Source organism: Vulpes lagopus, chromosome 5, assembly GCF_018345385.1.
Source record: "Vulpes lagopus strain Blue_001 chromosome 5, ASM1834538v1, whole genome shotgun sequence".
Lineage (NCBI taxonomy): Eukaryota > Metazoa > Chordata > Mammalia > Carnivora > Canidae > Vulpes > Vulpes lagopus.
This window is the reverse complement of record NC_054828.1, coordinates 21,242,639-21,259,140: the sequence shown is the minus strand read 5'-3', so window position 1 is coordinate 21,259,140 and position 16,502 is coordinate 21,242,639. Positions and strand designations below refer to the sequence as shown.

At 47.8% G+C, this 16,502-nt stretch overlaps 1 protein-coding gene across 3 annotated transcripts in view; it reads right to left on the bottom strand.

Annotated features, from left to right (window-relative positions):
* Window positions 1-16,502, bottom strand: part of UXS1 (UDP-glucuronate decarboxylase 1) — a 93,666-nt gene that overhangs the window by 3,994 nt on the left and 73,170 nt on the right. For 2 of the 3 annotated variants that reach the window (XM_041756758.1, XM_041756759.1), the window contains exons 10-13: window positions 14,006-14,125; window positions 7,365-7,408; window positions 3,681-3,741; window positions 1,056-1,113 (exon numbers count right to left, since the gene is read on the bottom strand). In XM_041756758.1, coding sequence (XP_041612692.1) covers window positions 1,056-1,113; window positions 3,681-3,741; window positions 7,365-7,408; window positions 14,006-14,125 — 283 coding nt within the window. Of the gene's footprint in view, window positions 1-1,055; window positions 1,114-3,680; window positions 3,742-7,364; window positions 7,409-7,442; window positions 9,824-14,005; window positions 14,126-16,502 lie in introns of those variants that run through there. The other variant, XM_041756760.1, reaches the window with a different exon arrangement.

Genomic DNA, 16,502 nt, shown 5'->3' with positions numbered 1-16,502 from the left:
AGCATCTGGGTGACACTGAAGATGCTGGATCATGGGCCCCACTTAGGGTAGAGGTTCTGGATGGCCCAGATCCCAGACAACCTGTTACCTGAGCACATCCCTTCCTTATCTGGGTAGAAACAGGCAGACCTAGAGTCGGAAAGCAGATCTTGGGGAAGCTGCTGGGGCCATGAGATCCTGCAATTTATGACTGAGGAAGGCCAGCCCCCTCTGTCCAAGTATCCAGAGCTGATAAGAACATGCTGGTAGATGATAGCTCCAAGTCAGAAAGGACAGCCCTGAAGACAACCCAGCTAAGTATGGGGCCTAGACATGCACTTCAGAATATCCTACATCATGTTCACCCCAGTCTAGCCAGCCACACTCCATTCTAGTTATGTCCTGACTCAAATTTCTTCATCAACCATGGAAAACAAACCAACCCTCCAACCCCACCCCCACCCAGAGAGCCAGACTTCCCAGAGCTCTAGGAAGCCTGCTGATGTGACAAATGGCTCACCCAGTATACATCTACAACACAAGGGCTGGCTGAAAATACAGAAGCTTCTAATAACTTTCAGAGCACGCCCCTGATTGGGTTTACTTCCAGTGTCTACACTGCCTCCAACATGTCATGGCCAGGTTGGCCAGAACTGCCAAGAACTCGAAAATCGTCAACAGATTCCATCAGAAACACACAAGCTGGTGTTATTCCTTCTCGGCTCTTCAAAATCCCATTCTCATCACTGTCCATGTTTGGCGATCAAACACTTGTTACCTGTGTGGAGTGATCTACCAGAATCATATCTCAAGCACTGGGAACATATCTCCTCCTCCCACTCCACCCCAACCTGCTGACAGACCTGTGAACAGGACCAACCTCCCTTCCCACTTTCATCTGTATCTTTCTATTACTTAATTAAAGAATCAGAAGACAATTAAGTGTTTCTGATAAAGTTCTGCTTTTTATCCAATTCAATTAGCTTGTATTAATTACACATTTTCTAGTCCGAATGTTATTAACTGATAGGGTAAGTGCAGCCAATTTCACTCAGCAATGTGTTTGTCTTACTTACCAACAAGGTTTTTAATTAACTGAGCAAACTCTAGGATTGTGTGTTCTTCCGGGTTCCCCTAGGGAAGAAACGGTTGCTAGTTATAAGTGTAATTACAACAGCAGAGACCACTTCCACCCAAATCATATACATGTCTTCAAAGTATTCACGGGCTAACTGGCTTCTTGGGAAGTCATGAGGCTCCTGCCTCTTCATGTTTCCTTGGGTGCTTCCCTGATCAGGATGATGACTAGTCCACCTAGCAAAGTGCTAAACTGTATCTGGGGCTGCTTTTGTCTGCTAGACTGACTGTTGACAAGAACGCCCCTCAGCTAGGTCAAGAGCATCTAATACAGACATACAGACATACATTACCTAGCCAACCAGGACAATTTCCATTGTCCTGCATGGTCACTGTGCATACAAGTTTGGTTCTATAAAATGAGCTCTCATAAGATAAGACATTTCCCTCTAGGTGCATGGTGATAACAGCGTAAGCAATAATGGACTTGCGAACTAGTACATGGAACTGCAATGGAACCAAAATGCACTCACAGATGAGGGCTCTGGGTAGCCAGAGGAAAAGCCTTTAAAAAAAGTGAGCTTGCCTTTAGGGACTGTCAAGGAAAATAATTTTCTCCTTTTCTTCCATCACACAAGACTGCAGGATTCCCTTCTCAATCCTACTACTCTTATTTGCCACCCCCTCCCCATTGTAAGAGACCACCACCAAGTCTGACCATTAGGTGTCCGAAATACCCTGCACTCCCAACTTCCTGGTCTGGCCTGGAGCTGGAAGGAAAAAGAGCAGGAAAGGACCCTAGTCCCACATCTAAGCACAAAGAAAGGACTGACTAGCAAAGTGGAGTGATGGGAACTTGGGAAGGAGAGGGCCCATCTTTGTCAGGGCTACTGGCAGACAGTCTTCAGACTTCAGGGAAGGCAGGTTTCTACAGGGGATGGGAGTTCTCAAACAGCCCTTGTAAAGGCCCCCTCAGAAAGAAAAGAAGGAACCTAGTATCTAAAGACTGTGCTTATGTGGAAAATGGGTGGCATCACCAACATCACGCACATTTTAAAGTGCCTGGAGCAAAACCCCAGGATGAAGGTGGCGTGGCCTTTGAAGTTATTAGGTAGGCAAATGCTTGAAAGAAACTGAGGCTCACAAGACTCGTCTCAATCTGTTCTTAATTTCATCATGTTTCTTTAAAAGTGCACAAAAGCAGCCCTAGCTGGCTGCTGGCAGCCACTGGCACCCATGAATCGGTCTACACCCAGACAAGGGAGTGATGTCTCCACCTCTTCCTATGTGGTGAAAACTCCCTCCCAACTCAGTGAAAAATGAAGACAGGATATGCTTCAGATTGCTGGTTACAAAGACAAGCAAAAAGAAATGTTTCTGAATGAAGTAGTTTTGAGGAATAAGCAGGCATGGGTACCACTTTGAACCTTAAAACCTTGGAGGAAACAGGAGAGGTAGTCTGGGGGAAGCACCTGAAGCAGACTCCAAGGCCTGTCAAGGTGAGGCCACGACTCCCCATAAACTAATGTCAGCAGCCATTGGCATCAGCAGAACATCCTGAATGACGGGACAGTCTATACTGAACACTTCATATTTTAAACAGAATGAGACGGAGTTATCCAGGGGGACAGCAGGTGGGAGGGTAGGAGGACTCAGGACCTGAATGTGAACTCTGGCTGAGAGCTGGGGAGGAGACTCAGTGTGACCCTGCCCCCCAAATCCTTGGAGAGTCACCATGCTGTGGAGGGAGGCATTAGCTAGCTTTAATGGGCCCCACACTGAGAAGTAAGGCTAGTGGGCAACTCACAGAGAATGAGATTCTAGTTCTAAATAGAAGGAAACACTTCCTGCCAGTAAGAACTGGCCAGAGACAGAATGAAGTGCTTTGAAGAGAAGCATGTTCACCCAGTAGTAAAATCGCTTAAAAACATGGAGCAAGGGCACCCCAGGTGGCTCAGCGGTTTAACGCCGCCTGGAGACCCAGGATCGAGTCCCACATCAGGCTCCCTGCATGGAGCCTGTTTCACCCTCTGCCTGTGTCTCTGCCTCTCTCTTTCTCATGAGTAAATAAATAAAATCTTTAAAAAAAAATTATTAAAAAAAGAAAAAAACGGAGTGAGAGAACCTTAGGATCCCTCCAACAAGGAGACTCTGGGGCCATAGGAAGGAATGAAAGAAGAAGCAACAAAGGTGCTCAGTATAGCCAGGTGACCTACAGACATGATCGGAAACTGGGAAACTCCCTTAACCTCCATAATCTATAAAGCTCACTTAATCAAGTCTTACAGGGAGTAGATAATGTCAAATAATAGAGAAAGAAATGCACACAGAACTGTCCATCTACTGCCACCACAGCCTTTCACAACCTTTTAGTCCCAGGCCCTTCAGGATGACAGAGGTAGGTGAGTGCTTATCATACCACTCATACATGCCTTGCAGACATTTTACTCCTTTGCATATTCTTATTTTGTGTTTTTCCTCCTTCTTATGTGCAGTAAGCAAACACATGCATGCCCTATGCATGCTCTTGGCAAATAAAGCCATGGCTGCTGCTCTTCATGATTTCCTAAAAGCATGGAACTCTGACCTGTTCCAGGGGGCGTGGAGGAAGTGGACACACTCACCAGGTTGACTGGGCTGCTCACGTTGCTGTTCATGAGAGCCACGAGACCATTCACCAGGTCACTGGAACAGAAAGGAAAACCAGGTCAGGCGCTGTCTGCTGTAGTGCGATGCTGAGCAGACCCATGTCACCTCCCGAAAGAAAACCAAAACCCAAATGGAAAACCAAGGACAAAAAAAAAAAAAATCCTGCAAAAAAGCAGTGTTGAGAATGCTAAAGTACTTGTGGATAATGATATGATGTCTGGGATTCGCTTTCAGTGCATGGGGTATAGGATGGCTAAACAGGAATGGAAGCGATCGATGGGCTTAAGTGCTCTACTATTGTCTATTTCTGAAACCCTTTAATGACTGAAAAATCAAAAATAGACAAACGCCCCAAAAAGATGGTGTTATTACAGTTTCTGATGGAAAGTGTCCATGTTTAAATGTGAGCCCACATAGCTGGTTCATATGAAAAAGCAATGATTAAAAAAAAACACTAAGACCCACTAAAATGAAAGCTCTCCAGTATGTCACTCTCATACTGGCAAATCACAGATAAAGCCAAACGACACAGCATTGAAATAGACCGGACCACTCCTCCCTACCCCCTCAGATTTCAATCCCCTCCCCATCCATGGTCCCCCCCACCCCCCACCCCCGCCGCCCAAGACTCTTCGCATGAACGGTCAGGACGATCTGGATGTTTCAGATGGATCGTAACCGACTGGGCCATGAAGGTGAAGAGAAGTAAGCAAACTTTAGCTTACCAAGGTTTGGTTCTTATTTTCAGAGGCTTTAAAGTGTGGCTCTGTTAAAAAAAAGTTACTTCGTAAAAATGACACCTCACTGCTGCACACGAGCACTTTCCTATGTCTATGTTCATCAGGTATACTTCTCAGAAGACTGTTAAAGCTGTTGTGGTGATCCAAATGCAGTCTGTGGTGAAACCTTCCCCTCCGCTTCCTCCTCCTCCATCATTACCAGCAAGGAACAGGTTGCTATGGTCAACTTCAAAACAAAACCTGTTTTTGCTTTCTTTTTCATCAGAAAAAAAAATGGCGGGGGGCAGGTATTTAGCTAAGCATTTTCTGAATTTTTGTTTTCAATGATTAGGTATCTTATGTGAACATGCCTAAGTCCGTTCCATTCTCATAGGTCAAGCATAAATGCAAATAACTGCTGACTTTGGATGACTTTCTAGAAATTGGCAAAAAGTCACTTCATCACGATGGCAGTAATTATTATTATATTACATCATAACACATCTCTCATGGCATAGGTCTCTGCATATTCATAAGAAGACGTTAAAAGCTGCCATTCACGAGCATCCACAATCAATTTTAATACTGAAACGGGGTGGAGGTCCACGTTAAGCTGGAAGACAACGGACTCATGCAATCATCCTCATGGTGTGGGGGGGTGCATCTTTTGTATAATAATCTGGCAACTTTTAAGGTCAAAATTGCATAGATCACACCCATTTAACCTGAAACTCTTTAAAAGTGTCATTTTGACAAAGTGACTTTTTTTTTTTTTTTTTAAAGACAGCATGCCTTTGTTATGTGGATGAGGCCGTAACCGGACCAGGAAAACATGAGACAGTCATGCCAAGGTGTGAATGTGTATGGGATGATCATCTGGACCTCAGAAACCATGAAATGCTACTTCAAGGCAATTGTGGATTTTGGAAACAGTTAATTTAGTACAGTAACTATAGATTCAGACATGGAGCATTTTTAACTACAAAAAATTATTTCTCAAAAAACAGCTTATTAGAACTAACAAAACTGTAACTCTTCTATCTCAGCTGAGTCTTGAATGCCAAAAACGGGAAATCGGGACAGTTGTTTGCCCTACTTTGGTTCGGTCGTGGAAGTGCATCAGGGCAGGCCACACACTGTGGGCATGTACACTCCTGAGCTGGGATGGTATGTGGCATGTGCATTGCTGAATTCTTAACATATTTTAATTACCAGCAGAAAAAGTCTGAGACTCTTTTAAGTGAATTTTGTATGTGTTGCCTTTGAAGTAATGAGCAGTTAAGAAGAATGAGCTGACTGCTTTGCCCTTTACTGCTGACTCCCTGACAGTTCATGCTCTCTCAGCTGGAGAAGTTTGGCGGCCAGTGGCGAGGGGTTCCAGGTCATGCCACATATCTGATGACATACGACTCCCTCCTGATGTGCAAAACTGGGAAGTGGGTGGAGGCGAGTGGGATGGAAGGTCAGTTATTATGAAAAGACACTGCTCAATACACAAAGGTCCAATTAAGATGGTCCGGATATAGAAAAGTGGCATGATGCATTTTCTCTGCATGCATTTTCTCACATGGCTCCTGGGATAAGCGTTTTGAAATGAAAACAGTCCTGTAGGCATCTTGCTATTTCCTGGTTAAATCTCATCTCAGGTTATTTGGGCGAAAGTGTGACAGTTATATTTTACTCCTAAGGTTTTTGTGCCCTGCTTGGCAAGACACTCATGGCTGGGGAGAAAAAGCATGGACTGTGATGTGTATTTATTTGTAGCTTTCTTTTAGACTAAATGTGAAAACTGACTGATAGTTTCAGGGGGAAAAAAAACATCTACAGTGGTTTTTAATTTTTATTAATTTTTATTATTACTTTTTTTAATGAGCAGTTCTATTTCCCAAAGAGACTTCTACTCAGGATTCTCAAATAATCACACAAAAGTCTATGTGGCTGCTCTCGGTGAGGTGGCCCAGACCTGTACCCTCACTGCCACCCTGCCACCACTTCACTGCTTAGAGCACCCCCAGATGGCCTCAGGACACAACACAGGAACAGCATTTTCCAGCTGATAGGCATTCCAGGGTATTTGCATCGCAAAGTGAAAATATATGGTACCAAAATATAGAACTGGATTTTATGATGATTCAGGATATCAGAAACTTAAACAGAATTTATGATAAATGTGTCATGTGTAGAAATATTTTGGTCTATGCAAATGTTTATAGGGTAACTCTTCTCTCAGAACCCAAACTGCATTTTAAAATGTCACCACCCAAACTGACCGAGAATACCAGCCTTACACGAATTAACAAGAAAATGGTAATAATTACCACGTGCAACTACTTGACAAGGTTCTCGAATATATTTTCATCCGCGTTCAGTTCCAATATAAAACTTGACAACATGAGAACAGTCTATCTTATCTTTCCCTTAATGAGGACAATTTCAACCTCCCCAGAAAGCCACGATTAAAATGGGTCTGATTTCAGCATCTGTAGGGTTTGCTGGATGATTAAGGCCAGCTCTCCAATTGGTATGATCTGAAATCAAGTTGCCCTCAGGAACTGGGTGAGTTTCCTTATGAAACACTAGGTGGCAGTAAAAGATTAGCACATGAGTCATAAATATCAGCCTTATATGTAAAATTTTAACTTTTTTTAAAAGATTCTTTAAGTAATGCCTACACCCAACATGGGGCTCAAACTCACAACCCTGAGATCAAGAGTTGCATGCTCCACCTATTGGGCCAGGCAGGCACCTGTAAAATTTTACCTTTTAAATGGAGAAGCTCAAGGGCTTTCCCATCTGAAAATTAAAATACTTTTATCCAAGCCATGTTAGAGATGTGAAAATAATGAACATACAAAACAGACACAGGCTGTTTAGTCTGCACCACTTGTGCTGGAAGCAGCACTAAGGCTGCATTGTGGGCAGCAGGCCCAGCTGCCTTACCTGACATACTGGAATGCCCTTGTCTGCGACCCGGACCCATACACCTAGGAGGAAAGCAACAGTTAGGCCTCCTGAGAAAACCACACTATCATGGGAAAACGGGGTTCCTCAAGCCTCCAGCAGCACAGTATGACCCTAGATCCAGCACGTAAGAGGCAGTGAGACCACAACTCACTCTGTACTTCAAGTTATGTCCCAACGGTGAGAAAGTGCATGCGTGCATGTATCAAGTCTGTCCTCTAGAGTCAGTAGTGGGAGGAATCAGCTATTACTGTCTTGTGACGAGTCAGGGATTATGTGAGGCTCCCAGGTCTCTGAGTCCAGCAGGGTGATTGATGGACACATGCACAGGCAGGAGAGGTAGGTAGTGCCTGGGGCCTGCACCCTGGAACACTGTGCACATGCATAGGCAAGAGTGGTAGGTAGTGCCTGGGGGCCGCACATTGGAACAGCTGGGCGTTCAGTCAGACTAGTCCCAGAATCTCTGGGAAGGAGGAGGTGAGCCTCCTGGTACTTTTACAGCCAGCTCCCCGGGTGATTCTAACATGCAGCCAAATTTGGGAACAAACCAGGAAACTCCAGATAGGAGACAGAGGCAGAGGAAGGGAGGAAGGGAGGAAGGGGGAGGCCCTTGCACTCTTCTGTGCTCCCCATATGTTGCTGCGTCTCCAGGCCCCCACTCAGTTCCTCCCCTCCACCAGCTACAGACCCTCTTGTCCAAATGCTCCCTCTCCTTTTGATACTTCTCTGGCTCGTTCCCCCAGCCACAATGAACAGCTCTGCCCTTCACGCTCAGCCTTCTTCTCCTATCCCTCTAACCTCTGCCACTCAGCCCACTTTCCCAAGCTATGAACTCCCCAGACACGGCACGGCACCAGCTCCCCTGTGCCCCACCTCAGCTGCAGACCACCAGGGCTCCACAAACATGTACGAACAATAACCTCGTGGGTCCTGCAGTTTAGACACTTAGTGAGAATGGAGAGACGCAGGCTCTTTGAGGCAGTCCCTTACCCCACAGTCACAGAGAAGGAGCCACGGGCTTCTGTTTGCTTGCTGGTGGGGAAAGAAAGAGGGTAGCCAGGAGGAGGGACTGACTCCTGGAAAAGCCTGATCTCCGCACCTAAAGGGAACCATACTGGTGTCTCCTGCCCTGATGCCAAAAAGCAGTGGAGGCCAACAGCCAACAGCCCACACTAGCCCCACACCAGCCTCATTGGCCTATGCTTTTTTCCCAGAGGGCTTCCCTGGGCTCAGGCCACCAGACCTGAGAAGCAGATGGGGAGGACAATGGAAGGGAAGAAAAGCAAGCCTCACAGGCACCCAGTGCCTTTTCCTTTTTTAAAAGCAGATTTAGAAGGCTGCTTTTGTTATCTTAATAAGTATTTGCATATACCAATGTCAAAAGGGCACCAGATTTACCTACTTAGGCAGAAGCCCTTCCAGTGAGGAAAGGTTAGAGAACCGATTTACAGAGGTTTCTGTCCAAAGGACACAAGTACAACAGCCAAACTCAGTAAAGGAACGTTGAAGAAAGATGAATGGGCCTCTTAGAAGCAGGCTCACCCTTCCTTGGCATCTCTGCCTGAACCCAATTCCCTGGTCTTGCGGACCCATCTGGCACATTTGGGCAATGAGAAAGGAAGCCATGGGCCCAGTAAATAGGAAGTAGGATGGCGAAATCCATCTACGACTGCATCACCGGCCTGTCATCCTGGAAATCCACCTGCACCTGAGGAGTCCCACAGGTGGGACACATCTGCATTATTTTTTATGCAACCTCATTACAGATGAGGTCGTGGAAGCTCTGAGCACTGCAGCGACAGGGATCCAGGATAGGAAAATCTACCCTGACTCTAGAAGTCTTTGTTTTACCCCAGTGCATCAATAAGTTCAGAACTGCCTGTAACTCCAGCTGTCAACTATGGGCCACAGTAAGCTGGCACTGAGCCATTCTCCCACATTATAAAGTGAGTATGAGAGTGGGGCAACACCCATCAATCAGAGTCACAGCACCCAGAACACAGAGGTTTGAGTGTTGAGCTGTATGTACAGTTTGTTTGTTTCAGTTGCCTGCATGTACCTACCATTCCTGGGTTGGCCTAGTCAATGCTGATGGTCCAGACACCACTGCCCACGTTCTTTGCATCCTCCCACCCACCCCGGTCAGGTCACTGCAACAGTGGGTCAGCCGGTCTGCTGCCTGCCGTGTGCCGGCAACATTCACAGGAAGCCCACAGCATGTGCAGAGCAGCAAGGGCCTTCACCAAGTCTGGCTCAAGGCCTGGTCTTCACTCCCATCAGCCCTCCAAGCTGTGACGTACCAGAGCCGACCCCACAGAAAAACATGCAGGGGCAGTCTTTTGTCCTACCCGATGTGACTCAGCACTGCTGGCTGGCTGAGCCACAGCCAGCGGTTGGTGAAATGGGCCTCTAGGGTTCTGGAGAATCACACCAAACACCTTCTCAACAAAAGGAACAAGAGAATCATGATGGCAATGTTCTGTGGTTTGAAAGTCACAAAACGACTTAACCCAAAAGTTTAGAGCCTTGCACTGCAAAGTCCATAAAAGCTCCTGAAGGTTGAAATAAATGGCATCTGCTGAAGTGTTTCACTGCCGCCTCAATCAGAGTGCCCTCCTGGAGGGGGTGCTGTTGCCCAGAATGCCAGGTTATCTTTAGGCACCCCTGCTACCTGACTCATCCCCATAAGGCTGGAGGGGCCTAGAGCTGAGCTGCAGGCACCAGTTAAGGGGCGCTCAGCTTGCTCCCTGAGAGGTTCAGTGACTAAAGCCTGCTCGGCACCACCCCCACAGCAGTCCCACTTGGTGCCCATGTGGGTGGCACCTGGGCCTCTGAGGAAAAGTCCTCCTCATGGGGCGGGGGGGAGGGGGCTGCACCGGGCTGTGGCAGGAACATGTGGTTCTCGGGGAACCCCATGCACGACTGTCCTGGGTCCTGTCGATGATGGAGAGGAGATGTGCTCCAGTGCGTGCACACAGTTAAAAAGCAATGTAAGCAGTGCCCCTGGACCCTTCTCCCTGGTATCCTGGTAAAGTCCTGTTGGGTTTGAGTTTCTGTAGTATATTCTACTGTTCATTTCTATTCTGGTTTAAGTCAGCCTCCCTATATATATTACATACATCTTCAGTCTTTACCATAATTGTTAACTCCTGTGTGTACTATTCACTCTACACATGTGCAACGATGAGTAAGTAAAGTAAAAAACACTATGTGTGAGAGAGAAGATGCAATTCCACCTCCCCCTGCAAATATGCCCACCCTGGCTTCAGGAGCACCTGCAACCCCCGCACCCCCCACTCCCCGCCAGATGATAAGGCACACCAGGTCAGAGACTGTATCTCACTTACAGACCTGGCCAAAAGTAGATAAGCAACAAATGCCAAAACATGATTAACACAGGGCCTCGTGCTGGTGGTGAACACCCTGCATGGCTCCCATGGCTGCCTTGTTTTCCTCTAAGAGAAGACAGCCAGGTTTGTAGCAGTTCTGGTGGCATTTCCCAGAATGAGAGAGGTGCGAGGACACTCAGATCTGGGGAACCAGGGCTGTGTGCAGGTCAAAGCAGCACAGTGATTCAGCAATCATCAACAGGGAGAGGCAAATGGGTGTGCAGACAGACAGGCAGCCAAGAGCACAAGGAGTACTATCAGGAAGCACTACAGCAGGGAGCACACAGCCCACCACAGGGAAGCCCTGCAGGGGAGGGGGGAGCACACAGACCACCACAGGGGAGCCCTGCAGGGGAGAACAACAAACGGGAGGAGGGGCAAAGGGAGCACCACAGTGGGGTACGAGGGACAGCACAGGGAGCCCTGCAGGGGAGCACAAAGAACATAGAGGGCATGAGGAGCACTGTGGGGCTGCATGGGGGAGCACTCCCCATTTCCAATCCACTGCTGTGTCTCATGTGCCTCCATGAACAAAGGTCCAAAGTTAAGCATCACTTCCCGATATCACACTGTAGATACAAAGGATAAATAAAATGCAGACTTTGGTCTTAGAAGCATGGTTTCTCCAAAATTTCCCCTTAGAAAAAACAACATGGCTTTTTAAAAAGATACATACCGGGGCCCAAACCCTAATTTTGCCACATCTGGAAAAATTCATCTCAATCAAGCTGTTCCCCGTCATCTGCAAACTGGAATCAATCACAGTAAGGGGACAAAACAGAATCAAACCCTAATACGAATATGCACATGCTCACAAGTGCGGACATGCGAGGGCTTTGACTGACCAGAGCAGACAATATGCTCGCTCTACCTGAACCTTACCATCTATTTTCTAAACTTTCTAAATTGAAACACAGTATCTTCTGAGCTTCCATATGCTCAGGCTAGAATTAGAAACAGCTTCTGCGTGACTTGTAAAACTCAGCTAAGTCCTCCCCGAGTTACCCTGACAGACCTCTGACTCCAGACATGGGACAGGCCCAAAGAAGGAAATTTGCCCCAAGGTGAGATAACAAAGGGCTGTGGGGTGAAAGCAGCTGGAAGGCAAGTGGTAAGGCAGCTCAGAAAAGGGAAGGCCAGACACCGAGCGGTCACGAAAAGAGGCCTTCAGTATTAGAAAGAACTTGTTGGAAATGGAGTAGGAAAGGAAAGGATGGATGGGCCTCCTTACTCTGCTCTCCTGATAAATAAAATGTTCTCGAAGATGGGATGGAAGGAGAGCCATGAACCCCTCCAGAACCTCTCCACAGTGCCCTCTGACAAACACAACAGATGTCATCTCAATGGATGGCAAAGGATGAAGGGAAACAGAATCCTGTAGGATGAGGGGACCACACACTTCTGAAAGGCCTCCCTGAAGACTCCTGCCACTGGAAGTGCCTAGAAAAGACAAACTGCTGCATGCTGGACTCACTGCCGTCGGGCATGGCACCAGCCACCTTGCTCCCCGGCCCCAGAGTCCTGGCGGCCAAGCAACAGCATGTGAGTTATCACCTCTGCCCACAACAGGTGCTTCCTCAGGAGGGCCAGGGACTTCTCTCTCACCTGACACTTGGGCCCGAGCCGCTGCCTGGGAGGCAATCGTTCAAACTGTTTCTCAGAAGGCTTTTACCAGTTTGCTCTGCAAACAAAGCAGCTCTGATCTCAGGGGTGAGGAGAGTTAGGGCAGGGGCTAAAAAAGCTCCAGGAGTGTCCCTGAGGGCAGCTGGACTAAGGGGTCCCCATGCAGGTGCTCTTGCAATGCAAACAGCAGGCAGAAAGGGAACGCGAATGTGAGGCAGTTTTGCCTGGCAGTAACACTACGATCGCTACTTCCAGAACAAGGTACAGGGCACTTGTGCTCAGCACAAAAGCAAACAGGCTCTGTAAACCCAATCCTTAGCTTGACCAGCATTTATCATGGGCTGCCTAGGCACCGGGCACCCTTCTGGCAGCTGGGAACACAGCCATGAAAGGAACCGGCTCCTGATTTCAAAGAGCTTACACTCGAGGTGGAATTGAGGCCTGGAAAAATAATACTTCAGTCTGTTCAGTGAAAACAACAGGTAGGGACGGGTAGAGGGGTAGCTGGGTGTCATCTCACGTAAAACGGTCCAGCGCTCCCCCAGTGAGAGGATGGCTGAAAAAGATGATGCCCGGAAGGAATGTGCTCCTGGGACAGGTGGGAGCAAGGGACTGAGCTTGCAGAACAGCAGGGGCAAAGCTGGGGTACACGGCGAGGCCTGTGCATCACACTCTCAGATGAAAGCCTCTGAGCTGCTACTTTTCTTGAAAGGCTCTCCCGACAGGGAGAATGAGCGCTAGGAGGCCAGGGCAATAAACAGGGAGTGCAGGGCAGTGAGGACCAGGAACAATGGGAGGAGAGGTGGATGGGGCCCGATTCTGGATCTTCTTAGGGCAAGACCACCAGGCTGTAGCAGCGGAGCACTATGTGTGGACAGGGCTAGAAGAGCAGAGACGTACGGCAGCCAGGAGGAGGAGGAATGAGAAGAGCAGGACAGAGGAGAGAGAGAGAGCACTAAGGATTCAGCTAAACCAAAGAGAAAACCAACTGAACTGATTCAGCAAACCCCTCTAGAGCAACTGAGGGCCACTCTTCCTCGAGGAGGTGACGGGGCAGTGGGGACACATGTGGAATGAGCTGCCTACCCTAACGCCCCAGGCATTGGTACTGCACCCTTGAACCACTGACCCTAGACCATCGAGCTCCAGAAGCTTCCCAGGTTGGGTGTGATCAGCAGAGGGCATGCTTCTGGACATCACTAAGGAAACCACTAAGACCTCATTTCTCAGGAACCCTGAGGGGCATCGAGAATACACATGGCCCTGGTTATAGCCTGTGGGCCGGGACAACACCTGGAGGGGTCTTTGCAGACAGGCCATGCAGGCGGACACACTCTGAGACTGCGCAGTGTGGACTAGGCTGCAGCCCACGCACTAGGCTATCTGTGTGCCTAGAGGTAACGACACCAGGGTTCCTTCATGCTTCTGGATTCGAGCCCCCACACTTCCCTCCTCCTTACTAAGGGCAGCAGGGGGTCCCCAAGGCAAAGGGGCAACCTTGGGAAAGTAATCCTCTGAGGCACGGCTCCTTGGTTGCTTGCTTGCAGATTGCCAGCTCCTTCTGCCACACCCTCACCCGCGACACCCCACCCCAAGGCCTGCACCTACCGTGAGTGGCTCGCCCTGCAGCGCCTGCAGGATGAAGTTGCTGACCACCCGGCCGTCATTCATGTGCATGCGTGGCCCAAAGGTGTTGAAGATTCTGGCCACCCGCACTTCAACGCCTTCCTAGAACAGAAGAGGATGTGGGATGCATTTCGCTTTGTGTTTCCAGTGTCTGGCCCATAAAGCAAGTCTGAAAACGTCCAGCTTTCGCTCCTGTGTGAAAGTGGCTTTCTGGTTGTGTCTCTATAATACACTGACTAACAAGTCTGAAGACTGCACAGAGTTATAACAAACTCCAATGTGTCCCCAGTTCCACTGCCATCAGGCCACTGGAATTGACCTTCTGGCAGAGAACCTCTGAGGTAGCAAACAGTACAAGGGGTAAAAATATTTACAGAATACTTTCTTCCCCAGTAAGTAAGTATACTTCCCAAATAGAGCCATGCTATGCCTACTCTTTTATAATCTTCTTCACATAGTATTTCACACAAGTTTATCGCTCAATGGTGATTTAAATGTCATAGAATGACAATGAATGATATGAAGGAAAACAAGCAAGCGTTTTATCCTGGAAAAGGCGGGACACACACGCATCCATAAACAGGCACACTGCCCTACACCACCAGTCTGTTCCGGAAGGAAACCCCCTAGAGACTATTAGCTACAAGGCCTGGACAGACTAGTACCAACATTATTGAGAACAGCTATCCCTACGTGGTGGGGTTACAGGTGTTCATTTTCTTGTTTTTTAAATCTTTCTGTTTGTTTCAATAAGTGTGCATTACTTTTGTAACCAGGAAAGGTGTATTTTCAAATACTTAATTAGGAAAGTGTGCTTACTACTTTTATTTTTTAGATTATATATTTATCATGAGAGACACACACAGAGAGAGAGAGAGAGAGAGAGAGAGAGAGAGAGGGAGGCAGAGACACAGGCAGAGGGAGAAGCAGGCTCCATGCAGGGAGCCCGACGTGGCACTCGATCCCGGGTCTCCAGCATCAGATCCTGGGCTGAAGGTGGCGCTAAACCGCTGAGCCACCCGGGCTGCCCACCAAGTGTGATTTTTAAACCCCAAGAGCCTTCTCAAATCTATCTCATGCAACTATTAATTTCACAGGCTGCTTCTTCATGAATCAAAAGTTAAAAGTTTTGGGGGCACCTGGGTGGCTCAGCAGTTGAGGGTCTGCCTTCAGCCCACGGTCTGATCCCAGAGTCCTGGGACCGAGTCCCACGTTGGGCTCCCTGCATGGAGCCTGCTTCTCCCTCTGCCTGTGTCTCTGCCTCTCTCTCTGTGTCTCTCATGAATAAATAAATAAAATCTTTTAAAAAAAAGTTAAATGTTTTTATCACACCCTGAATTAGCGGACTTTCACAGCATCTGTGTTCCTCACCTGTTTTGCCCATTAGACTTCAGACCATCTGCGGGCAGTTGTGTGCCGTCCACCTCCACTTAACCTCACTCAGCCATACTATACCCCGAGGGGGCAGTGCTCACCTTACAGGAGCGCACTAAGGGAAGCCAATCCCCCACACAACCCTTGGCACGGGCCTGTGAGCAAAAAGCACGGGTTGCTACTGTTGTCTTTACTTGTCCAGAAGGTTTTCTAATTCTATCACCTTAGGTCTGGCACAGGTTGGGATCCAAAGGACCCTCAACTAACGGGGCTGATTTAGCACCGATTTCTCCAGCAGTGTGACAAGTGGGAAGTAAGGAGGTACAGTGTCCCAGGGGTGCATGTGGCCTCTCTGTGGCCGGAGCTCCCCGGGCTGGCCACCTCTGCCCACGTCTCTGGACCAGTTACTAGACAAACACGAGCAGTTTTTATGTGCACTGAGATTTGAAGCACATGAGAAGCATGGATCCATTCAGCACACAGCTCACTTCTAGAAACCAGAGGGCTATATATTTGCTAGTTCCTCCCAGCAATGCATTATAGTGCCCACACCAGCTACTCAGAGTTTTAGGATTAAGGTACGAGCTATAATCCTAGGTCCATAAATAAATCAACTCTTTTCTCCACTGAACTAACCAGGGAATATTTCCAAAATGGGGAGTAGAGAAGAAAGCAGCAGAGATGTTGATCTCAATAGAAAAGAACTTAAAAGGTATCAACTTGCATTTAATTAGTAAGATGAAGAAAGAATCAGAAGTGAATGAATGTGGAGTTATTCTAGAAAAAGGCTGGAAAAACCTCATCAAATTTACAAAAGTCAAACCCACACACCCAGCAGGGGGAAGCTCACTGGGCTATGCAAGGTTGCAACAAATCAAATGCTTTCATCCTCTGGACTTCTCTGTCCTTGAGAATAACCTTCCAGAACACAGCCTAATAGAAGCTGTGTTCTGCAGACAGGAACTGGCCAGCACCTACACAGGTCTGTTTGTTTTGATTTTCCATTTCAACTGTAACCTTTGGTGCTACAGGATAATACCTCTGACCAGGTAAACTTGCTGGGATAGCCACCATGCTTTTCTGGAAACTCCAGGTCTCAAACTCA